The sequence below is a fragment of the Canis lupus genome, chromosome 33, assembly GCF_048164855.1.
Source record: "Canis lupus baileyi chromosome 33, mCanLup2.hap1, whole genome shotgun sequence".
NCBI lineage: Eukaryota > Metazoa > Chordata > Mammalia > Carnivora > Canidae > Canis > Canis lupus.
In genome coordinates, this window is record NC_132870.1 from 1,543,443 (window position 1) to 1,569,442 (window position 26,000).

Sequence of the window (26,000 nt, forward strand, 5' to 3'; positions counted from 1 at the left end):
CTTCTTCTTCCTTCTTCTTCTTCCTTCTTCTTCTTCCTTCTTCTTCTTCCTTCTTCTTCTTCCTTCTTCTTCTTCCTTCTTCTTCTTCCTTCTTCTTCTTCCTTCTTCTTCTTCCTTCTTCTTCTTCCTTCTTCTTCTTCCTTCTTCTTCTTCCTTCTTCTTCTTCCTTCTTCTTCTTCCTTCTTCTTCTTCCTTCTTCTTCTTCCTTCTTCTTCCTTCTTCTTCTTCCTTCTTCTTCTTCCTTCTTCTTCCTCCTTCTTCTTCCTCCTTCTTCTTCCTCCTTCTCCTTCTCCTTCTCCTTCTCCTTCTCCTTCTTCTTCTTCTTCTTCTTCTTCTTCTTCTTCTTCTTCTTCTTCTTCTTCTTCTTCATTTTTATTCAAAATCTTTTAAATAACAAGGCAGGCTCTAGGGTTAGTTTCTGTAGCCTCGGCTGGCCCTGCGGCCTCTGGCATGCTCGAACTTCCGGCCCTTGGATCTCACGTAGGGTTTGGTGTGGCTGTGTGGGGTTGCTGGGGCCTTGCCAAGGTGTACACCTCTCGGCCCTTGCGTGGACCGGAGAGCAAGACGGTGCCACAGCCCTTGGGGGAGTCCAGGGCCAACTGGTCGTCGGTGAGGATCTTGCCAGCTTTGAGGACGCGGCTCCGGGCACGGCTACCCACGCGCAGTGCGCACACCTTCAGCTTGGGCACCTCCTGGACACGCACATCATCCGTTATGGTCCCTACAACCACAGCTGTTTTGTTTTCCCGGCCAGGCAGTTTCATCTTCCGGATCATCCGGGAAAGGGACAAACCTCTTCAACATAACCTGGTTAAAAGTGGAGTTGGCTCGTCTGGCCAGAAACCTGTACAGCTTGACCAACAGTCTCAGGTAGACGTCCTGAGCTCCTTGCTGTGGCAGATGTCGACTCCCATGACGGCACCTCCTGCTCAGCCGGTCCGGGAAGCCCCATGTGCCCTTTCACAGAGGCAAACACTACTGCCAGTTTCCTGTGCGTCCTAAAGATATTCTATGCATATTCATTTTTAGGAGTCCTTCTCTTTCTAGTCTCTTTTTAGAGGAATGGTAGCATATTGTCTCACATTTCGCTTTTTTGTGTAGTACATTATTCGTAAATGTTTAAGAAATGGTAAGAAGATATATTTTGTAAGCCAGATGGTTTTTATTCTAAGTGTTCACTTTGCTTACCTCACTAGCATTAAAGTTTTGTTTTGTTCTTGGTTTTTTTTTTTTTTTTTTTTTGGTTCCAGCCAATTTCTATTGGGCTAAGGGGGAAATGAGGTAGTCTGGCTAGACTGAGGCCAGAGCATTAAATGGGATCAGTGGACCCTGGGTGTCTGTATGATAGTGGTAGCAGAAAGGAAGAGAATCTCAGAGGTTAGGTAAAATAATAGAACAACAATAATACCAAATGTATGTTGAGTGCCTCCGTGTTCCATGTTGTGCCAAACATATACTCAGTAAAAATCAAATTAGGTCTGCTTGGTTGCTATCTCTTCACATATAAAGATTCTCCTCCAAACAATAAAGCTTGTGTTACTATTTTAATAATGGAAGTTCTTCTTGGTAAGTAAAACTCCAAAGAAGTGTGTTTGTTAAGAATGATGCAAGTGCTGAGGAAAGGCATAGCATGATGAAGGATGTGGATGACGGAGTCTAACAAACCTGAATTTGAATCTTGGCTCTGCTTCTTACTAGTGTCACAATGATGATTGGACACTGGGCAATTTTCTTAATGTTTTTGTGCTTCACTATCCTCATCTGTAAAATAGGGAGATATCAGAGAGCTTGTTGTGATGATTAAATGAAATGCATGCAAAATACCTTACGTGGTGCCTGACAGAGTAAGCATTCAGTAAGTCTAAACAGAAGTTTGATATTATGTGATGACTTCTAGAGAAAGAGACCTGTTTAGAGTGTTTTTTTTTTTTTTTTTTATTTATGATAGTCACACACAGAGAGAATGAGAGAGAGGCAGAGACACAGGCAGAGGGAGAAGCAGGCCCCATGCACCGGGAGCCCGACGTGGGATTCGATCCCGGGTCTCCAGGATCACGCCCTGGGCCAAAGGCAGGCGCCAAACCGCTGCACCACCCAGGGATCCTGTTTAGAGTTTTTGATATAAAAGCAACTACAGTAATTTTAAAAATCAATTTTATTGATATATGATTGATATATAATAATATACATTTTAAGTATATAGTTGAATGAGCTTTGACAAATTAATTCACCTATATAATCACTATCATAATCCTAGAACATTTTCCTTGCTCCAAAAATTCCTCTTGTACCCTTTTCAAGTCAATCTTCCCTACCTGGGACCCCAGGTCATCACTATTTTTTTTAATACAAATTTTATTTATTTATTCATGAGAGACACACAGAGAGAGAGGCAGAGACACAGGCAGAGGGAGAAACAGGCTCCATGCAGGGAGCCTGACGTGGGACTTGATTCCAGGTCTCCAAGATCATGCCCTAGGCTGAAGACGGCTAAACCGCTGAGCCACCAGGGCTGCCCAGGTCATCACTATTTTGTTTTCTTTTTTTTTTTAAATTAATTAATTTATTTATGATAGTCACAGAGAGAGAGAGAGGCAGAGACACAGACAGAGGGAGAAGCAGGCTCCACGCACCGGGAGCCCGATGTGGGATCCGATCCCCGGTCTCCAGGATCATGCCCTGGGCTGAAGGCAGGCGCTAAACCACTGTGCCAACCAGGGATCCCTGTTTTCTGTAACTATAGTTATGTTTTAAAATTTCATATCAATGAATCATATTATATATACTTTTTCTGTCTTGTTTCTTTCACTCAGCATATTTTTTAGGTTTATCCACATGTTGCATGTATCTGTAGTAAATTTTACTATTGAGTGTCCAATTATATAGAAATTGCACAATTTATCAACTAACCAATTGAGACTCTTGGATTATTTCCATTTTTTGGTTATTATAAATAAAGCTGCTATAAACATTCTGTGGATGCATGTTGTTATTTCTTTTGTGTAAATAACTGATTGGAACTGTTGAGTTAAATGGTAGATAGGTATTTATAAGAAGGTGCCAAGCTGTTTTCCAAAGTGGTTGTATATTCTAACAATGCATTGGAGTTCAGATACAATACATCCTACCTACCAATTAGTATTGCCAGTTTTTCTGATTTTCATCATTCTAGTAGCTTTAATTATGGTCTAATTTGCATTTCTGTAAAGACAATGATGTTGAGTGCCATTTCATGCACATTTGGCCAAACATATATCTTCTTTTATGATGTGTGTATTCACATATTTTGCTCATTAAGAAAACTTCTTTGCAAGAATTGCGGATATTTTTTTTCAGTATGTAGCTTGCATTTTCTTAACGGTGTCTTTGGAGGAGCAAAAGTTTGAATTTTGATGATATCCAGTTGGTTAGTGTTTTCTGTGTCTGAAGAAATCCTTGTCTAATCCAAAGTCATTAGGATTTTCCTATGATTTCTTCCAGAAGGGTTACATTTTTTTTTTTTTTTTTTTTAAGAAATCTCTAAGCCCACTATAGGGCTCAAACTCACTACCCTGAGATCAATAGTTGCATGTTCCACCTACTAAGCCAGTCAGGCACCTCAAAGTGTTAGGTTTATGATCCATTTGGATTCAAGCTTTGTGTATAAGTAAAATCAGTCATATGCATGTATCTGTATGAATACGTGAATCTTGGCTCTGCTTCTTACTAGTGTCACAATGATGATTGGACACTGGACAATTTTCTTAATGTTTTTATCCATATGACATCTAATGGTTCTGGTTTGATTTCTTGAAAAGACTATCATTTTCCATGGAATTACCTTGGCATCTTTGTCAAAAATCAATTCACCAGACATGTGTGAGTATATATTTGGATACTCTGTGCTCTTTTGAAGGACTATATGACTGTATTTTTGCCAATTCAACAATGTCTTGATAACTAGCTTTTTAGTAAGCCTTGAAATCAAGTAGTTTAAATTCTTCAACTTTGTTCTTTTCTTTTTTTTTTTAAGATTTTATTTATTTATTCATGAGAGACACAAGAGAGGTAGAGACATAGGCTGAGGGAGAAGCAGGCTCCCTGCAAGGAGCCCACTGTGGGATTGGAACCTGGATCCTGGGATCACGCCCTGGGCCAAAAGCAGACTCTCAACTGCTAAGCCACCCAGGCATCCCTTCCAACTTTGTTCTTTTTCAAAATTATTTTAGCTATCCTAGGTCTTTTGTGTTTCTGCATTAAATTTTAGAATCAAGTTGTCAATTTCTATTACAAATGCTCCCTGGAATTTCAACTATGATTATACTGAATCTATAGATTGATTTGGGGAGAATTACATTTTTAAAATATTGAGTCATCTAATCCATGGAGATGGTATATCTCTCAATTTAGGTTTCCTGGAACTTGTCTCAGCTGTGTTTTATACACACACACACACACACATATATATATGATTTTATTTATTCATGAGAGACAGAGAGAGAGAGAGAGAGAGAGAGAGGCAGAGACGCAGGCAGAGGAAGAAGCAGGCTCCATGCAGGGAGCCCGATGTAGGACTTGATCCTGGGTCTCCAGGATCACGCCCTGAGCCGAAGGCCCGCTAAACTGCTGAGTCACCAGGCTACCCTCAGCTGTGTTATATACGGTACAAAGCTTGTGCATATTTTGATAAATGTATCTCTATTTTATGATTTTGATCCTGTCTTACAATAGCTTTATATTTAGTTATTTCATTATCATAATGACCCTTTCTATGATGTAAATATGAGCTTCATTTTATAGGAAAATGGGACTCAATGAGATCAAAAGACTGGCTCAGTATCATAAGATTGGCTAATCTTATTTCTGGAAATGTACCTTAGAGATATGCTTTCTCATGTTCAAAATGACAAGCAAAAGGTTATTATTTCAGCATTGGTTGTAATGGCAAAAGTTTAGAAACAACATTGAATATATCAGTGGGACTGTTAAATAGATGATACATCTTTAAAAGTATTAGGCAACAGTATAAAAGAATGAGGAAGATAACTGGTCACTCATATAAAAGGATGTGTAAAATACAGTGCTAAGTAAACAAAACAAGGTGCAGAATGGTACACATTTTTTTCTTTTATGTAAAACATGGGATAGGGTGGGAAATAAGAATATATATTTACATTTACTTGAAGTTGCTTTAAGAAAACTCTGGAAAGATACAATAGACACTAATCAATTATCTTTCAGGGAAGGGATGGGGACTGGACAGATTGTTAATGGAGTGGGAGACTTCATTCTATACAATTTTATACTATTTTTTTTAACCATATAAATATATTACTTCTGAGACTGATTTTCTCCCAGTATCAATTTTTTCATTTCTTCCTTTTATAAATAGGGTCCTCTACCCAACTTTTAGTATGGCATTTGGTGCCATATAAGAGATTTAAAAAAAAAGAGGGATTATATATCCTAGCCTCCCCTAGAGCTGAGTACATTTATGTGACTGAGTTTTGCAATGGATTGTAAACAAAAGTGATGTGTGCTATGTCTAGGTCACTTCTTTAAAAGGAAATTGCTTCCCTTCCATTTCCTCTTTATCTTCCCCATGGGCTAAACTATGGCTATGGTGTTGGTAAACCAGCTTTGATCAGAGTAGATGAGGTAATGATCAGAACTTGATGGAGCAACCAGATAGCAACAGGAATGTGGACTCCTGGATGACATGCTCAAGAAGCATAGCTGTCAGGCCTCTGGACTGCTTACCACCTCCTGGACTTTTCATGAGAAAAGTCTTTTTCAGGTCACTGAGTTTTGGGGTGTTTCTATTATAGAAATAGCCTATACCCCAACTGCAATTTAATTCTTCTAAAGAGAATTAATGATGAGGCATGAAGCATAATCTGCCAAAATTTGGGACGCCTGGGTGGCTTAGTGGTTGGGGGTCTGCCTTTGGCTCAGGGCATGATTCTGGATCCCGGGATCGAGTCCCGTGTCGGGCTCTCTGCAGAGAGCCTGCTTCTCCCTCTGCCTGTGTCTCTGACTCTTTCTCTCTGCATTTCTCATGAATAAATAAATAAATAAATCTTTAAAAAAAATCTGCCAACAGATTTTTTTCAACAGAAGTTGATCCAGGTGGACTAAATGAAACAGAAGAAACCTGAAATATAATGCTGGTGACTTTTGAAGTCAGGTTGGAAAAGGAGAATTAATGGCAAAGCAAATTGAACTTGGAGAAATTAACAGAAGGAAATGAACACAATCCAATAGATCTTGGTAGATGAAGTTGTAAGGAACTTATGACTGAAATAAGTAAAGGAAGTATTACCTCATTTAAAAGGAACAAGTCTACAAGACAAGAAATGTAGTGCAGTGTAGCCCCATGCACTAGAATTATCCAGCTGGTGGCAATTGATAATGGTAGAACGGTAGCTAGCGAATAGGTTGAGATGAAAGGTGAGAATATAGAAGTGATATTTCTGTCAGAATATATAGGTGTGTATGTATGATTCTCTTCCCAGTGACAATGTCTAGTAGCCAGAGGGACTTCAACTACATAATTTTTTTTTTAGGCTCTCAAAGAGAAATAGTAACTGGCATCACAATGGCCACAGGGAAAAAGGAATTATCTGATAATTATAGGTGCTAGAACCAGGAGCTAGAACCTTGGAGTGACCACACTCCAAGGCTGGCTGCCAAAGGGAGTAGCCAGAGTCCAAGTCCTCATATTCCAGTGAGCATGTCATTTCACGGGGTGTTTCTTAAGATCAGAATTTAAAAGAGCATGCATTAAAGAATAGCATAAGCCTACAGGGACGGATACTTTCTTGTAGGCTTAAGTAATTTTTGCTTTTAAAAAGAACACCAAGGAATTTTCAGAATTTTTTTTTGTTGTTGTTGTTTTTCAAGTAATGCCAGAAGACTGTGAACAAGAAAGGATGAAAGCTACTATTTGGGTGCTGATGATATAATGCTATCAAAAGACAAAAAAAAGGAAGGGGCAAAATAATTTTTCATTAAAAATATTTTAATGGGGATCCCTGGGTGGCGCAGCGGTTTGGCGCCTGCCTTTGGCCCAGGGCGCGATCCTGGAGACCCGGGATCGAATCCCACATCGGGCTCCCGGTGCATGGAGCCTGCTTCTCCCTCTGCCTATGTCTCTGCCTCTCTCTCTCTCTGTGACTATCATAAATAAATAAAAATTAAAAAAAAAAAAGAAAAAAAAATATTTTAATGATTAAAAGGCTACTGAAATCCAATGTGGTAAATGAGCAACCAACTGTTCTGAGTTAAACATTCCAGGCCTAAATAAATTATTCTTGAAAGACTTTGCATAAGTGATTGTAGAATCCATACTGGTCACCTTTGAGAAACTAGAGAAAAATGATAAATGCCAGAAGATTAAATAGGGGCAAATACTGCTTTAATTTTCAAAAAGCATAAAAAGCAAGAGAGTCTGAGGATCACTGGTAAATTTACAATGTCTAAAATGAAAAAATTTTTTTTTCAAGTAATTTCTACACCCAATGTGGGGCTTGAACTTACAACTCTGAGATCAAGAGTCTGAGGCTCTACTGACTGAGCCAGCCAGGTGCCCCTCAAAAGAATTTTTAAACAAATGTTTTAGCAATAGGAAAAGCAATTGAGCTCATGAATGAGAGTTTCAATTTTTCATGTTTCCATTTATATTTGTCAAGGTCTTAGTGGAAAAAAGAACTTAATGCAGATTTTTCAAACAAGGAAACTTACATAAAAGTACTGCTTCACGACCGTAAACTTCTTAGTCTAGTATGATACCAGATCAGCAGTATCAGCCTCAGCTGGGAGCCAGATGGAAATGGAGACTTTCAGGACCCACCTAGACCTAGTGAATTAGAATCTGCATTTACACAGGATCTCTGAGTGATTCGTAGGTACTAAAATTGGAGAAGCACTGAAGAAGGGAAAATTAGAAGGACAATGAGATGGGAAGGCGCCTCAGAACTAGTAACATTTAAGAAGCCGGAACGATTCCCGGGGCTAAAAGAACAACGTGCAGGGTCTTCCTTGCTTGCTCTCCTGTCCCACCTCCTTGGTGAAGCCTTTCCTGTTCTGATGACAGGCAGAGTGGATAGTTCCTTTAATCCCATAATTCATGTATCTTTTCTAGGATTCGTGTTCTCCATCAGAGTTGTTTGAACATCTGTCTCTCAGCAGACTGTGCACACTGGTTAAGAGTCAGAGAGGTACCCGCATTTAAAGATTTTTAGTTCCTGCCACAGTGCTAGGCATAGAGCTATCTCAAAAGGTGATTCTAATCCCTTAGCAACTCTGTTAGGGAGGAACGATCATTAAACAGATTTTAAGATGAGAAAATTAAAGTGCTGAAAGGCTAAATAATTTGCCTAAAGTCACATAGTTATGAAGTGGTAGAGCCAGGATTTTTGAACGTAGGTAGTCTGGTTGTAGAATGATAATATATAACTTCATGATAAGAAATGACATTCTGCACTAGCCTTCCTTGGCCAAAAGTAATTATATTGTATTTTCATTAAATATAGTTATGCCTGTCTGCCAAAACAAACAAAAAGCACACGGAGGAGGGAATTTAAGGCATTACTTCTTGTCCACCAAAGAATTCACGCAGACGTGGGGTAAATTGCGATGATTTTGTCCTAAAAGGACAAACATCCTCAAACAGATGATGGAATAAGTGATTTTAAGCTTTTGCGATTGAGAGTAATCTAGCCTACCCACCAAGGCAGGGAGTTCATATTCTTCTGATCTAATCAAAGGTCTTCAACATAAACACTTACAAATCAAAGACATAAATCAAAATAAAAACGATTGATTAATTCAATCCTGCCATCTGGTCTGGTCAATGTAACAGAAAATGGAGAGCTGGTTTCCGAAGGCCCTTTCATCCCATTGGCAACATGCGGAGAGCGGTTTTCACAGGATTTAAGTGGGACCTCCTGGCCCGGGTCGGTGCCGCGGTTCAATCCTCCCTAAGGCAGAGGGAACCAAGTGGCCACATACCTAGAACAGTGCGTCCAAGTAGTTCTCTCTTCCCCTGCCCTTTGCATAGCAACCCCCCCCCCCCCCGTGGTGATCTTAGTTCAGCACTTAGGGTCTACTGTATTCTCGACACAACATTGGTCCTCCTCTTCAAAGGCTTTGAAGTCTGGGGTGGGGGTGGGGGTGGGGGTGGGGGTGGGGGTGGGGGCGGGGCGGGCAGTGGTCGGCACCGCGCAGGTTCCCGCTCTCCAAGGCTGGGCCCGCCCACAGGCCCAACACGCCCCCATCCAGAGACCCTCCTCCTCCGCGGGAGTGTTTCCGTCCTGTTCTCGCCCGCGTGGCCGGAATCCTGCTCAAGCCCCGGAGCCCTGCCCCGGGAACCCAGCGTCCGCCTCGCAGCAGCCGGGCCGCGCGGGGAACCCGCTGAGCCTGAGCGGAGGGCGGCGCGTCGGGCTGCTGCGGCCCCCTGGGGACGGGCGGGCGCCAGGCGGGGAGACCTGGGCGCTGGGTCTCGGGTCAGACCCGGAGGCGCCCCCGGCGCGAAGGCGCGCTGCGTCTTTCACCGGCCCCGGTAGGCCCGGGTTCGCGCCGAGGGCGCAGCCGCGTGGGCTCATCATCACGGCCCTCCGCGGCCGCCGCGCCCCCTCCCCGCGCTCTGGTCGGCGAGTCCCGGCCCACCCCGAGGCTCTCCCGCCTCCGCGCGCCCCGGGCCCCCCGCACCCCGCGCACCCGGCTCTGCCCTTGCGCTCGCACCCGCGGCGACGCCCCCACAGCTGCTGCTCAGGCCCCTCCCGCCGCCCGGGAGCCTCCCGGCCCCGCCGACCCCGCAGGCCCGCGGCCTCCGCGGCGTGGGGCCCGACCCAGCGGTCGGTTGAGGCCGGCCGAGCCGCACGTGTGAGCGCCCAGCTCGTTCCCGGGGGCCTGGGCCCGCGCTCCAGGGCGGCCCCCTCCGTCCGCAGCCACCAGGCCGCCTCCCTTGCCCCGTGGTCCCCCCGGACGCGCGCGGCGGCCACAGCCTCCTGCAGCTGCCTGCCCCGCGGTCTCCCCGGGGGGAGAGGAGAGTCGCGGAGAGGCCGCCCCTGCCCCGGGCGGCTCTGCCCAGCCCCAGCCCCAGCCCCAGCCCCAGCTCGGCCGCCCGCGGCCCTCCCAGGCCGGCCCCGCCGGGCGAGGCGCGCTGGCCCCGGGCTCGGATGCGCCCCCGGCCCCGCGCCGCAGCCTCCCGGCCCGTCCGCCGCGGGAAGCGCTCGGCGGGACCCGGGGGGAGCTCCGCGCGCAGAAGCTGGCTCGGGCTGCAGCACGCGGTCGAGCGGGGAGGGCCGGACGACAGGCTGCGGGGCCCCGGCGGGGTCGTGCAGGGTCGTGCAGGGCCCGCGGCCGCCCTCGCGGAGGGGAGCCCCCCGGCCCGCGCGCCCCCCCCGGCCGGGCCCGCACGCCGCCCCCCACCGGCCGGGCCGGGACGCCGGACTCGCACCCCTTCCCGGGGAAGCAAATGGTCCCTTCCAGGCGGGTGGCCATGTTGCTCCGGCGAAGCGGGCGGGGCGGCGGGGAGCAGATGCCGCGGGCTGCGCGGGAGCCGGGGGCGAGCAGCGCGCGGCCGCGGGGGAGGCGCGGGGGAGGCGGGCGGGGCGGGGCGGGCCGGGGCGGGGGCAGCGGCAGCCGGAGCAGCAGCCCGCGTCGGCCGAGAGCACCCGGGAGGCGCAGCCGGGGTCGGAGCCGGAGCGGGAGCGGGAGCGGCAGCCGCGATGGCCGTGGCCGTGGGGAGACCGTCTGTGAGTGCCGGGCCGCGCCGCCCTCGCCCGCGGTGCCCGCGGCTGCCGGGATGGGGGTCGGCGCCCCGGGGCGGGCGGGGCCGCGGGCTGAGGTCGGGCGCGCCTGCAGCGGGGGCCGGGCCCGGGGGCTGCTGCGCTGCGGGATGCAACAGGGTGTCGGGCGGTCGCCGCGCCCCAGGCCGTGCCCGCCGGGGCAAGGGCCCTTCCTGCGTCCCTTTACAGGGCGCCGGGCGCCGGCCTCCCCGGGGGCGCGCACACCTGTCTGCGGTGACAGCCGGGCCGGGAGCCGGGAGCCGGGTGCGGGGCGCGGGGCGCGGGGAGCGGGCGCCGGGGTGCACGGGCGGCTGGAGCCTGCAGCGTGGGCGTGCCCTGGCGGCTCCCGGTGCATTGTGAGGCCCGGGCCCCCGGCCCTGCCCCGGACGCGGACAGAAGCCCGAGACCCCCGCGTGAGACCTCACGGGGCCGTGCGGGTGCGAGCGCTACGGAGCGGCGCGGCTGGGAGGCCGGGGGCGGCGGACCCAGGAGGCGGGGGCGCGAGGCCGGGGACCGAGGGAGGGAGGGAGGGGGCGCGGGGAGCCAGGGAAGGACGCGAGAGGGACGCTCCCGCCCCGGGGGCGCCGGCTGAGCTCGCGGCTTGGAGGGCGCGGTCCCGGCCGGCGCTGGGCATCCCCGAGCGGGAGGCGCGGGAAGGGGCGCGGGAAGGGGCGCGGGCCGTGCCGCTTCCTCGGGACCGGCGGAGGCCGCCTCTTTCCCCAGGTCTTTGCCGATCGATGTTCAAAGTCCACTTTCTCACCGCGGGTATCGGGGCGCCTCGAGCGAGGTCCCCCCCCCCTCTGTACCACCCCTTTTTCCCTCTCTCCCCTCCTCCCCGCAACTGTGTAGCTGCAGGTGGTGGCTTGAGAGGTCTTAGGGTTGTGCACGGAAGTCGGAGACCCTGGAAGCTCCGAAGCCCCGGGCACGCCAGGCGGTGCTCCGACTCCCAGGCCTCCCTACAAGTCCACTCCGGAAACCCGCGCCCTGTGCAGCCCCAGCCGCCCCTCCCCCACCCCCTCCCACCCCGCCCCGGGAGGTCCGTGGGGACCCTCTGCGTGTCCTCGCGGTTTGCTGGCTCCGCTGCCGAGGTGTCTTCGGACACGTTCCCCACAGTCACAGTGTGCTGTGGTCACGTTGAAGCATAACGGTGGGTCCTTTAGGGGTCTTAGACGCTAATATTTAATGGTATACGGTAAAGAACCCAGGTCTCCTCTTGCACACAGTTGCCTTCTTGACAATTCGTGGTCAGGGATTGTTGTCACCGAGGGAATTGCGCGGTGCATTTTGCTGGCGAGGAAGTTGAGGTCCAGCAAGGTCAAGTTTATCTGAGTAAATTACTCCCACCCCTCTCCCCTGTCCCTATATACTTCTTTCCAGGGCACAGATTCCAATAACTAACAATTGCCCACTTTAGATCATTGGAGAGCATCTAGGAATGCAAATCTGGGGCGAGGGAAGTGTTCAGTAACACCTATTGCTGGTGCGTTCTTGAGGCTTGGGGGATGTGGAAGAAATAATTTGTTGCACGTTTTCTATAAATTAGTTAGTTCATAGATGTCAGTTAAATGGGAACAGTATGTGGATTTAAGGTTTAGTTGTGTGGCCATAATCATATCCAACACCAGGTCTGCTAACCAGATGTGAGCTTAATCCCACAGAATTCTTGTGTAAGACCTCTCGTATTCAAATAATGGAGGAGATTTTAAAAAGTGTATGTGTACAGAGGAGGTAACTGCTGTCTCTGCACATTCCCTGTTGGAATTAAGATTAAATTACAGTTTAAAAACAAGACTTTTTTTTGGACTGCGTTGTGGAATGGGTCATCAAGAGTTGACTACAGAGTTGAAAAGTCTTTTCATATAGTTCCAAGGAATTGTTGAATTGTTTCACTTTGTTCATTCAGTTCTTGTTTTAAGTGTGGTGCTTTTAGTTGTGTCTTCAAAACAACCCTGGTGAATGCAGAATATTTCTCCAAACCCAGCTCCAAGGGATCAACACTACATCCTCCGTCCTAGAATTCTCTACCCCTCCTGTGCCTTTATCTATTCTATGATTTGAACAAATGGAAGGGTGTATTGAGAGAAAAGAATCATTCCGAAGTTGATTTATGTATGGATGGAGTTTCCCTAGTTACTCCTTTAGAATTAGACTTTTTTTTTTTTTTTTTTTAAAGGTGTTTAGGAAAACATGAACAGACTCCTTTCCCTACAAACTGCCTCTCCCATCCAGATTGAAAGAAAGTTCAGTTAGGATAATTTGCTCTTAATTTTAGGCATTCTTAACTTGGAACATCTTAGTGAGATATCCTAGGTAAATACGAGATTTTACTGGAGAAAATTCCTTATATGTCAGATGGAATATTTTCTGTCTTATGAAGTGGTTACATTCACTTACAAACGTTTAAACCTTAAGGCTGAATTCAGATGTTTCTAAAGCAGATTTGTCGGCCGGAAAACATAAAGGCTTCAGGTTAGTGTGGTTCTGTTTATTTCTGTTCTAATCTCGACCCCTAGCTTCTCCATTTTCTCGTGGATGGTCTTGGTCAGAGAAGATCCTGAAGTATATCTGCTGTTCCCAGAATATAAACTAATGATTAGCAAGAGCGTTCTCCCCTAGGGATGTGTCCACATTTTGGATGAGTTGGTATTTTTGCATCCAAATCCCAGGACAGCTATTATCTTTATTTCAAACAGAGCATGGTAATTTACTGTACCTGGGAATGAGGCTTTATGTAGCTGATCCACTCTCTTAAGGTGTGATGTTCAGGTTACAGAGTCTACGAGGTGAAAGGAACTTTTAGAGGTTATTCAGTTCAGCCTTCTTCCCAATGCAGAAATATTTCCTACTTTATCCCTAACAAGGTATGTATTTAAACTTTTCTGGCGGTGGAGAGTTTCTATGATATCCTTCAAGAGACATGTTTAATTGTTCTTTTTTCTGTTGAGCCAAAAGAAATGGAAAACCAAGTTCATTCATTCACTCATTTAAAAACCATTAATCGAGTACCTCCTGTATGCCAGGTACTGTTCTAGGAGCCAAGGTTATAGCAGTGGACAAGACAGAAATTCTCTTTTTTCACCTGGAGCTTTTATTTTCTGAGAGATTTAGTGTCCATGTGGATAAAAGTGACGAACTTCAGTGGAGTATGTAAGCCATTTAGGAAGAAAGGGAATTACATGCCTCTTGCTGAGTCAACAATTATGCTGCAGATAAAGATCTTGCTTGGGAATCATTAGAGAAGTTCATGAAGATATGGTCTGTTTTCACCAGGAAGAGGCTGGGGACTGACAATGAAATGTTATTTTCTCCTGCTATAAGTTTGCCGATTACATCTTGAGGTTGTAGCCTTCCATGTGGAGGGCTCTGGTTCTTTTGTACCTGGAGAAAAATTAATGGAGCTGAGAAAGGTCCTGGGGTGGCTACCTAAAGGCTAAAGGGGCTGTCGTGGGGGGAGGTTTTTATTTTTTATTTCTTTATTTTTTAAAAAAGTCTTTTTTTTTTTTTTTTTTTAATTCATGAGAGACACACAGAGAGAGGCAGAGATGTAGGCAGAGGGAGAAATAGAAATGGGCTCCATGCTGGGAGCCCGATGTGGGACTCCATCTCGGGACTGCGGGATCAAGCCCTGAGCCAAAGGCAGGTGCCCAACCTCTGAGCCACCCAGACCTCCCTGGGGGGAGGTTTTTAAAAACTAAAGCTCTTTATTCAGTGGTAAAAATGATACATATTGAGACTCTAAAAACAATTATTAAGAAACAAAGGAAGTGTTTGAGGTAGTCTTTCCTTAAATCTTTTGAAAGTCTTAGGGTTTTTTTAATCTTTTAAAATATCTTTTAAAATGATGTGTTTACACCACAATGAAAAACAGACCCACGGAACTGATTAAAAGAACAAAACTACCCACATCCCACCATCCTGATATAAGAGCTCATAGATTGTTAGTGTATTTGCATTGATTACGAGAGATTTGCATAGGTAAGCATAACTCATCTCGTATAAGCTGCAACTTAGAAACCAAACTGTGTGCCCAGTAGACCCTGTCTTTTTGGACACTCATATAATAGAGGAAACAGATGCTCGGTGCTTTTAAAGGGGCTACCCTGTGTCTAGACAAAGGAATGAATGATTTGGATGTCCTACTTTGATTGATTGCCAGAAGATCTAGTGTGTATGTCCACTGATGATGCCACAGCTGATAATGATCTTTGGGTTTAGACTCCCTGTGGGGCAGGCTACAATCAGAGCTTTCTATGCCACTAGTTTCTCTTTATAGGACCTTAAACTTGATTGGGGGTGGGGTGTATAGGGGCAATTGTTGGATTTTATAATTTATTGAAAACTCTTTCATTGTGCTAGTTAGACCTGTCTCAACTGGGGTCAGTGAAGCAGAACCATTATTTAGACAAAGACCCAGAAGATCTAAAGCTTCTACTCCGTTGCCCCAAGGAGACCTACTTTACAATATAATTGATACCCCCTTTGTTGTTGCTGTTTTTAAAATCCAGATTGACAGAAAACTCCCTTCGAACTAAACAGTAACACCCCTGACCCACTCAGGCCTGCTGGCAGCCCATCAATGCAACCACTGTAAAACTTAAAAACAATACTGGGGCCAAGGTGCTAGAGACAGGCTTCTAAAAAGAATTTGCTGGGTGATAAATCAAATTTGCATCATTGTAGGCCTGGTCCGAGGTAGAAATCCGGAGTCTGTTCTTTCATGTGACTGGAATCCAGGCATTAGAACCATCTTTGTTTTAGGATCTATGTCAGTGAGTGTGAGTGCCTTACTCCAGTCAAAGGGTTCAGGAAGTTTACCTGGTGGATGCATTCTCTCCACCTGTTGAACTGTGACTGTATGGGATGGTGATGTGTTGCTGGAGGGGGCAGGCAGAGGTGAAGAGGCTGGAAAGGCTTCATGCTCCAAAAAGATTATCTTTGGTACCCAATAAGAAGCAGCTTTGGTCATACCCCTCTCCTTTTTTTTCTTTCTTTTTTTTTTCCATTTTAAAAATTGTTATAAAAATATACATAACATAAAATATAAGCCTCTGAGAAGAGAAGAGCAGAGTGTGGGAGCAGCTGGAGGCTGGAGAAGCAAAGCTGAGATGTTCCCAATTAAGGGCCTTGCACAGAAGCTGGACCCTAAGGAGATGAAAGGAAAGGTGTATGAGGATGTGATCGCCACCATATGAACTTTCTGGTTTATGTGGCCCTGCTGTGAGTCACACCTTTTATCCTAAAGAAATTAGGATATAAAGAAGGGCATCACATGTGAATGCATGATATGAAGAACCCAGTTACAATTTCTACTATCTGCAAATGAATGGGCCCAGAAAGATGTAAGGGATTCTTTGATTGAATGGATGTAAAAATTCTACTTGTTCAGAACAAATTTGGCTCTGGTAACTGACCTTCATGGCTAAAATTTAAAACTACTTGTGAAGTAAAGACATCTTGTAGTGATAGTACACCCATATGTCTGTGATGTTCAGCCTCTGGGAATGTTGATATAATTGTAAGTAATGTCAAACTCCATTTTCTAGCACGTATTAATTACAAAGGAATTATGTCTGCAAAACCCAATAAAGTATACCTGTTTTGATAATTAAGTAACATTACTTTGGGATCAATTTATGATTTTCTTCATAATTTATTCTTATAGAAGTAGAATCACAATAGTACAGATAGCTTAGAAATTGAAAAACAGAACAACCCTCAGCAACCTAAACACATCAGTAATTATGCTTAGCTTCCTAATCTATCTGCTTCATCAGATATTTTTTCCATCCTTTTCTCTTAGCAGATACTGAAGTTATGATGTTGAGTATTTGAGATGCCAAATACTGATCTCTGATGCTCTCTTTAGATTTCTCTGAAGGATGAGTAAGCAGTAGGAGGAGTGAGGAAGTGAAAGGATGAGTAAGGAAGGTGAGGTGGAAAAGTGTGCTAAGCCAAGGCGATAGCATTTGCAAAGCTCTGGATGTGAGGCAGAGCCTCTTAAGGAAATCCAGCTATGACATCAGCACTCAGGGTTGAGTAGGGAAAGTGGACATATGTGACTCTAGGCAGGTGGAGGGAGACCACATCATGCAGTGTATTCTTGACTGGGTGACGGGCACTGAGGTGGGCACTTGACAGGATGAGCACTGGGTGTTATTCTATATGTTGGCAAATTGAACACCGATAAAAAATAAATTTATAAAAAAAAAGTGCATATTTACAGTTTTTTTTTAAGATTTTATTTATTTGTTTATTTGTTTCACACAGAGAGTGCACAAACAGGGGAAGCAGGACCCCAGGATCATGACCTGAGCCAAAGGCAGGCACTTAACCAACTGAGCCACCCAGGTGCCTCTCTATACAGTTTTAAATTTAAAATATTTTATATCCTATCCACTCCTCTTCCCCAACTAAGGATAACTCCAGATTTTTGGAATTGATTGGTAGAAGATTTTCAAAGTCTGTAGAGTATGAATTCTTCAGGATTCAGTAGAATAGAGGGAAGATGAGAAAGGATAACTAATTCCTTTTATGACCAAATTGCACCCTTAAGAATAGAGGAAGTAAGTGAAGACTGAGGAAGCACACAAAGAGGAGGAGGGGTCCAGTGACATCTCTAGCATAGTCTTCTTTATTGAGGCCTTCATTGATGTAGAACTACAGATTCTTGTTTTCTAAAACATTGAAGCAACTGAGTCCTAAAGGGTAGGAATATGGCAGGACTCCTACCTTGGACTGCAAGTGTCAGTCAGTGTTCTCCATAAAGAAAATTAAAAATCCTTTGGATTCTGTGAAAGTAGGAAAAAAGTCTGTTAAAAGCCAAGACCTAACACCTTTTTCATTCTCTTCATCCCTTTGTGTATTGTCAACATAAATTTTGAGTCTCATTAAGTGTGCCCATTACGTTTATTCAGACCTGCTGTTGAAAGAAAAAGGCTTAGCTCAAACCCTCTGCATAGAAAGTCTGCTCAGCATCTTGATTTTTTTTTTAATTTTTAAAAGATGAAAGAAATTGTAGACGACACAAAAGGAAAGATATACCATGCTTATGGGTTGGAAGAATTAATATTGTCAAAACATCCACGCTACCCAAAACAATCTATAGATTCAATGCAATCCCTATCAAAATACCAATAGTGTTTTTCACAGAACTAGAACAAATCATCCTAAAAGTCATATGGAATCACAAAAGACCCCAAATAGCCAGGACAGTCTTGAGAAAGAACAAAGCTGGGAGTATCACAGTCTCACATTTCAAGATATACTGTGAAGATGTGGTAATTAAAACATTATGGTACTGACACAAAAATAAGCACAGATTAATGGAACAGCTTCGAGAACCAGAAGTAAACCCACATTTATATGGCCAATTAATCTACGACAAAGGAGACCAGAATATACAATGGGGAAAAAGCAGTCTTCTCAATAAATGGTATTGGGAAAACCACAGCTATATGCAAAAGAATGAAATCGGATCACTTTCTTATACAGTACACAAAAATAAATTCAAAATGGATTAAGGACTTGAATGAGAGACCTGAAACCGTTAAACTCTTTAAGGAAAACATCTTTTGTACATTGACCCTAGCAGCAGTTTTCTAGATATGGCTCTTGAGGCAAAGGAAATAAAAGCAAAAGTGAACTATCGGGACTACACCAAAATAAAAATCTTTTACGCAGTAAAGGAGACCATCAACAAAACTAAAAGGTAACCTACTGAATGGCAGCCTATTGCAAATGAAATAGCCAATAAGGGGTTAATATCCAAATTATATAAAGAACTTACACAACTCCACACCAAAAAAAAAAAAAAAAAAAAAAGACTCAGTTCAAAAATGGGCAGAGGACCTGAAAAGATGTTTTTGAAAGAAGACATGTAGATAGGTAACAGACACATAAAAATATGCACAACATCACTAATCATAGGGAAATGCAAATCAAAACCACAATGAGGTATTACCTTACGTCTTTCAAAATGGCTAGTATCAAGACAAGAAATAACAAGTATTGGCAAGGATGTAGAGAAAAAGGAACTTTCATGCACTGTTGGCAGGAATGTAAATTGGTGTGACCATTGTGGAAAACAGTATGGAAGTTCCTCAAAAAATTAAAAATACTGTATGATCAAGTAGTTTCATTACTGGATATTTACCCAAAGAAAATAAATACAGTAATTCAAAAAGATACATGCACCCTTATGTTTATTGCAGCATTATTTGCAGTCAAGATATGGAAACAACCTAGGTATCCATTGATAAACGGATAAAGAATGTGGCATATATATGTACAATGGAGTATTATTCAGCCATAAAAAATGAGATCTTACTATTTTTGACAACAAGGATGGACCTAGAAGGTCTTATGCTGAGTGAAATAAGACACCGTATGATTTTACTTATATAGAATCTAAAAAAGACAAATGAACAAACAAAAAACTAAACAGTCATAAATACAGAGAACAAACGTGGTTGCCAGAGGGGCAGTGATGGGGGATGGACAAAATAGGTGAAGGAGATGTAAAGGGGCAAATTTCCAGTTACAGAGTGGATAGGTCACAGGGATGAAACTTGAAACAGGGAATATGGCTAATAATATTGTAATGGTGTTGGGTGGTGATGGATGGTAATTATGCTTTTGGTAAGCATAGCTTAATGTATGGAGTCGTTGAATCACTATGTTGTGCACCTGAAACTAAGATAGCATTGTAAATCAACTATAATTCAGTTTAAAAAACCAAAAACCTTTGTGCACTGAAAGCCTTCTTGGTATCTTGATTTTTAAATTTCTACTTAAACTGTCAAGATATTCATCTCACTTTATACTTAAAATTCCCAAGAAGTGACATAGACAAGAAAACTGAGGAAAAGGGAGCTGACCTCTAATGTGGTACGGCCAATTACTGGGAGGCCTAGGTTTTAGAGCTAAGGTCTTATACCACCATATATACAGACCTACCATTTGTGTCTGTCTTTTAGACTAGGTTTTGCTTAGGTAACACATTGGTCCCATATTTTGGTAGCTTACACAGCAAAGGTTTGTTTCTTACCCATAGTCTTTGTTCCATCCTTTGAGATCTCCATGCTGTGTTGACTCCAGGACCCAGGTAGGTCTGGACTTTGCTAGTTTGGTGGCAGAGGAAAAAGATACGGAACCCTGAAGCATCAAGTTCTTAGATGGATCACTTTGGTACAAACTTAATTGGCCAAAGTAAATTGGTCACTCCTAACTTCAACAAGATGAGGCGGATCATCCTTCTGCAAAGAGTGGCTGTGCCAGTCACTTGACCAGGCTTGAGGGCCATGGGATGGGGAAGTAAATCCTCTTCTAGAGAGGGCAGGAAACATTTTAAATAATAAGACTTCACCAAACCGTACTAGTTAGGGTATCTACTATAGAGGCAAGGGTCTTTATTATTATTTTTTAAATTGTTCCCAATCCATATGATTTTTCTCACTCCCTTTGTCCCTTACTCTGATTCCAGTTGGACATAGTAGAATGATAAGTGTGTGTGTTAAGCAGCCAGGATGAATTGAAGGCGGAGGATGTGATTATTCCTATTGTTCACTCACAGGGAGCTTCCAGTAGCATCCTCACTAAGTAAGGGATGGGTGGTGACCTTCTGAAAGACCTCTGTGTTTTTCTCTGGTGGCCCCAGCTCTGGGATTGTTTTGGGAAATGGTTTTGAGGCCATTAGACTTCCAGCTGCTTGACAGAATTATTTCTCTTGGGATGCTTCCAAATCTGTCCTTTCCCGGCCCATCTGCCCCTAAATGCAGATGCGTCAGATGGCACCTTTCTTTTCCTTGTTTTCTCTCACGGAGAGGCAGTAGTACTATATCCCATTTTGGTTAAGAACATAGGCTCTGGAGCCAGACTGCTTGGGTTCTAGGGTATCAGCTCTGCCATTTAACCACCTTTGCAAGTTAGTTACCTTGTGCACCTCACATTCATCAGCTGTAAGACAATAATAGTACCTTCCTCAAAGATTTATAAGATTAAGTAAGTTAAGATCCACAAAGTGCTTGCAGTGATACATGAAACATTCATCCTCAATAAAAAAAGAAATTAGTATGGAAATAATAGTGTCTTTATACCAAAGACTTGAGTTCCAAGCAGAACTGCCAACCCACTCCACCCCAGCAGGGAGTGAGCATTTGTCCCGTCTCTCACACACCTGAAACGTCTCTCACACACCTGAAACGCAGTGTTCCCTTTTTCTAATCAGAGCATACTTTGGAGGCACAGATCCAATAGACCCTCCCCTTGAAGCCTCAACTCGCTAACCCGTTTTTGGTTATTTTTCTTTTTCTGAATTCCTGCGGCAGTGATTCCCTGCAGCACCCATCTATCGCCCTAATGGTGTTCTAGAGTCTCTGCACCACCGCCACTTTCTTTAAGTTCCTATTTAAATAAGAATGATCAAGTGTAGTAGGGAATATTTAAAAAAAAAAAAATCTCATTTCCACAAGCATTTGTTCTGCTAGCCTCAACTATATTCATGAATTCTTAGCCTGTATTACCAGATATAAGGGAAGAGACTGTGTGGTACACTCCTCATTAATAAACATGTGGCTGAGTGAAAACTGATCCTTTGGGGAAGGAAGAGTTGTGCCAGTCCACTTCATCTCAGTCCACCTTTTTTTAAGATTTTATTTATTCATGAGAGACACAGAGAGAGAGGCAGAAACACAGGCAGAGGGAGAAGCAGGCTCCATGCAGGGAGCTTGATGTGGGACTCCATCCCAGGACTCTGGGATCAGGCCCTGGGCTGAAGGTGGCACTAAACCGCTGAGCCACCTGGGCTCCCCCCCCAGAGGCATTTCTGATAATGTAGGAGACATGCTTGGAAACACTACAGGCCAAACAGATTCATTGTTCAGTTTTCCCAAAATTTGTTACCTTTGCTCTCACTCTGAAGTTTGGTTTGACTTTTTGTAGGGGCGTGTAATATAGGACTGTACTTCCACCTGTTGGTATAATGTGATTGTTTATTACATACCTCTTTGTTTGCAAAGCCTTTTCCAGTCTTTTTCTTTTTTAATTCCAAAATAAAGGAAGTAGGAGGAGAAAACTTAAACTCAATACCGAAATGTGTGATTTTTTCCATTTCTCAAACTAAAGCTGGAATTATTTTTCAGATTTCTTCCCTTCCTTCTTTCCTTCCTTCTTTTCTTTTCTTGTCTTTATTTTATTTTATTTTTTTTTAATTTATTTATGATAGTTACAGAGAGAGAGAGGGAGGCAGAGACACAGGCAGAGGGAGAAGCAGGCTCCATGCACCGGGAGCCCGATGTGGGATTCGATCCCGGGTCTCCGGGATCACGCCCTGGGCCAAAGGCAGGCGCCAAACCGCTGCGCCACCCAGGGATCCCTCTTGTCTTTAAATATAATTTGAGGGTACCTGGGTGGCTCAGTCCATTAAACGTCTGCCTTTAGCTCAGGTCATGATCCCAAGGCCCTAGCATTAAGTCTCCTATCTGGCTCCCTGCTCAGTGGAGAGCCTGCTTCTCCCTCTCCCTCTGTCCCTCCCCCGGCTTGTGATCTCTCTTGCTCTTAAATAACTCAATAAAATCTTTAATAAATAAATAAATACACACATTTGGAATGTTGTTGCTAATTTGTCCATTCTCTTTGCCACCGAACTCATTGCACCCACTGCAGTGATGTCCTAACTGAAGTTGTACAATTCCATACATTTTTCCTGGGGATTAGATTTCAATGGGTAAACACTGATCTTCACAATTTTCTCATAGTTTGATTAGATACTAATCAACCCCTTCAGCTCCTCTTTGATGAATCATGACTCACACTTTCCCAAGATAAACAATAATGATCTTAAGGTCAAGTCTTCTATTGATTATACAACCTTCTTTCCAAATGGAAATATCACTGCAGTCTGCAGAATAATGCTGTCAGAACTCTCTGAGATGATGGAAATGTTCTATTACTGCAGTGTCCAATATGGTAGCCACCAGCTATATATGGCTATTAAACACTTGAAATGGGACTTGTGCAAGTATAGAATTTGATTTTTTTGTCTTGCTTAATTATAATTAATTTGTGTTTGAATTTAAATAGCTACATGTAGCTAGTGGCTACTGTGTTGAATAGTGAGCTTTAAGAGTATGGCCTAAACGTATTTATAATCTGGTATTTCTTTTTCGTTTTTTAGAAAACTTTTATTAAGAAAAATTCCAAACATTATACAAAAAGAGGAGGTATAATGAATCCTTCTATCCCATCATGTAGGCCAATCTTAGGTCATCTCTTTCCCTTTCTCTCTGACCTCTTCTCTCCCTACTCCAAATTCCCCAAATTGTTTGTTTGTTTGTTTGTTTTTCAAGATTTTGTTTTTTAAGTAATCTCTAAACCCAACTTGGAGCTTGAACTTACAACCCTAGCATCAAGAGTTGCATGCTCTACCAACTGAGTCAGCCAACCATGCTGTTTATTTATCTATGTATTTTTAGTAATCTCTGCACCCAACATGGGGCTTGAATTTATAACCCTGAGATCAGGAGTTGCACGCTCTTCCAACTGAGCCAGCCAGGTGCCCCTCAACCCCCAAATTTATTTTGAAGTAAATCCCAGGTACTACCTGATCTCATTTTAAGAGCTAAGCTGATGGGCAGCCCTGGTGGTTTAGCGGTTTAGTGCTGTGTTCCGCCCAGGGCCTGATCCTGGAGACCCGGGATTGAGACCCGCGTCGGGCTCCCTGCATGGAGCCTGCTTCTCCCTCTGCCTGTTTCTCTCTCTCTCTCTCTCTCTCTCTCTCTCTCTCTCTCTTTGTCTCTAATAAATAAATAAAAATTTTTTAAAGAACTAAGCTGACAACCTGGGGGTTAGGAGGAGCATGGCATCAGGAAGAGGTATTCAGAGATCTTCCTGAAGTGAATTTGTGATTTAAAAAGAAAAAAAGCCTTCAAGTGTATGGATAATAAAAGTTACGGTTTGACAGAGATCGGTAATGAATATATAGATGAATAATATTCTATATCTTTAAGATACTTCATCCCCATCATCATCATCATCATCATCATGAAATGCTAAGCATGAGCCCATAGAGGGAACAGTTACTGTACCAAGCTTGCTTACATATGCTTTTATTGAACTTTTGAGTTCATGGATATTACTTTTCTAAGGTTTTATATATTTATTCACGAGAGACACAGAGAGGCAGAAATAGAAAGAGGCAGACGGAGAAGCAGGCTCCTGGTGGGGAGCCCAATGTGGGACTTGATCCCTGGACTCTGGGATCATGCCCTGAGCCAAAAGCAGCCACTCAACCAGTGAGTCACCCAGGTGTCCCTAAACACTGAAACGTTCATATGCAGTATTTATCATTGAGCTTTATTTAATGCCAGCAGTGCTGGTAGAGTCATAGGACCTTTAACAGTGGAAAGCAAGCTGAGGGTCATTTTTGGTTTTAGCCCAATCTCTTCAGAATGCCTAATCCCAGTAGCTTGCTCTGAGCTCCCTTTTAGTGGTCAGCACTGTCATACCACACTTGCCAGATCAGCTAATTGGCCGAGTTAAAATCTGCAGCACGAAGTCTCTCCTGCCTACTTTTTAAAATGGCAGACTTTTAGGGCCTCTTTTAGAGCAGACATGTTCTTTCTAAGTCTATTTGAGGTATTAAAGATATTCTTATTGGAGAGAAATGTTTTTTTAATTAACATAAAATGTTCTCTTTTGAGAATTTATGCCTGTTACTTGTGTACAATATTGTGGAAAATGTCTGCTTACTTTTTGTGTTTTGTTTATGAAAGAAAGTTACCATGTAGCAAGCACATTTTGGTCATGTAAACACATTGAAGGAAATAATGCTTGTATTGATGATATTTAAAAGTGCATTTTTAGTTCATAACATAAAGCAAGAATTGTTATTCTTTTGTAGTTGATTTAGGAGCTAATAATGATATTCTTCCTTATGATAGACTGCAGTATATGGATATTCTAAATTTGGAACTCTACTTAGGATTTCAGGGTTTAAGGGGAATGAATTTGTGATGGTAAAAGGTTCTTGTGTCATCAGAAATACTCTCAGGCCTTGGCTCAGCTGTTTTATTGATGGAAAAAGATGATATGCTTCAGAATAAGAGCTATTAAGAATTTCAGCAACGTTCTGAACAACTGCAAGCCTACTGTTGCAATAGGATGCCATTCCTTTTCCATGGTCAATTCTCCAACAGAATCTGCCCTTTGTGTTCCTTGGACTTTTGTTAACCACATTCCTGGGAAGGAGGGAAGAGCAATGTCTCATCTTATCATCTACATTGCAGCTTAGTCCAACCTACTTTTTTTGCATGGTTCCTAGAGATAGTGAATAGTTGGTTAATACCCTGCATGTTAACGTTACTACAACTCAAGGTTTATGCCATTTTTTGCAAATAATACTCCTGTGAAATGAGCTTTCTTATCTCCACATGACAAGTATTTGAATCCACGTTAGGGCTACGAACAAAATTTAGGAAGACTTTCTGTTAAATCACATGCATTGTCCTCTTCATGAAGGGTAGAGACAACCTGTTAAGGCTTATAACAGAACTGTCACCTGATTAGGAAAATACAGGACCTATTTTCAGCAAAGAGGGTGAAATATTAGTATGAGTAGCAGGGTTTTTTTTATTGTATTAAGTTAATAGATTTTGAAAAACTTCAAATTTAAACTCAGCAATAACACATCTTGAAAAAGAAAGTAAATTCATGTAATCTAGGCCTCAATTAATGATCACACTTTATTACAGTTAGAAAAATGCAGAACTTGATGTAGCCATCACATTAATAAGAAATAGAAGTTTATCTTATGTATTCTCTTTAAAATAGTTGATGAATGGCTTTTCACAGCTTTCAGTGGCCTGTTTGGTTCTGGATTGCTTTAGTTATGGCATGGTAAAATAGTAAGGTAAAATACCAAAGATGGTAACATAAACCATCTTTGACCAGAGTGAGCTTCATTATTTGGCTCATTTATTGGAGGGGGAAAAAAAATACCAAAAAGACAACTCTCAGATTCTTTGGTTCAACCAGTGTAAATGGGCAAGCATGTGCCCCTTATCTCTGCCTGGCAAATGAGGACCTCAGCAGAACCAGAGTTTTCAGTTTTTCAGGAGAACATGGAATGAACATTTAGAGTTTGAGGTGAAATTTCCCCACCTAAAAATGTTGGCAGTAAAGTGAAATATTTTTAAAATACTGTGTGGGCCACATAAACATGTTCGTGGGCTA

At 43.5% G+C, this 26,000-nt stretch overlaps 1 protein-coding gene, 1 long non-coding RNA gene and 2 pseudogenes across 14 annotated transcripts in view; 2 read left to right on the forward strand and 2 right to left on the reverse strand.

Moving 5' to 3' along the window:
• Window positions 1-339: 339 nt before the first annotated feature.
• Window positions 340-3,856, reverse strand: LOC140623550 (large ribosomal subunit protein eL18-like; annotated as a pseudogene).
• A 5,606-nt stretch (window positions 3,857-9,462) lies between these two features.
• Window positions 9,463-26,000, forward strand: part of SEPTIN11 (septin 11) — a 106,049-nt gene continuing 89,511 nt past the window's right edge. For 10 of the 12 annotated variants that reach the window (XR_012023453.1, XR_012023454.1, XM_072810690.1 and 7 more), the window contains exon 1: window positions 10,611-10,739. Coding sequence is in view for 8 of the 12 variants with exons in the window: in XM_072810690.1 (XP_072666791.1) it covers window positions 10,713-10,739 (27 nt within the window). In the remaining 4 variants the exon portion in view is untranslated. Of the gene's footprint in view, window positions 9,542-10,610; window positions 10,740-26,000 lie in introns of those variants that run through there. The other 2 variants (XM_072810698.1, XM_072810699.1) reach the window with 2 other exon arrangements.
• Window positions 14,281-16,047, forward strand: LOC140623832 (mitochondrial import receptor subunit TOM5 homolog; annotated as a pseudogene).
• Window positions 17,072-26,000, reverse strand: part of LOC140623936 (uncharacterized) — a 51,090-nt gene continuing 42,161 nt past the window's right edge. Inside the window, exons 9-10 of one of the 2 annotated variants that reach the window (XR_012023456.1) lie at window positions 19,819-20,096; window positions 17,072-17,560 (exon numbers count right to left, since the gene is read on the reverse strand). This is a non-coding gene — a long non-coding RNA (uncharacterized lncRNA). The remainder of the gene's footprint in view (window positions 17,561-19,818; window positions 20,097-26,000) is intronic. The other variant, XR_012023457.1, reaches the window with a different exon arrangement.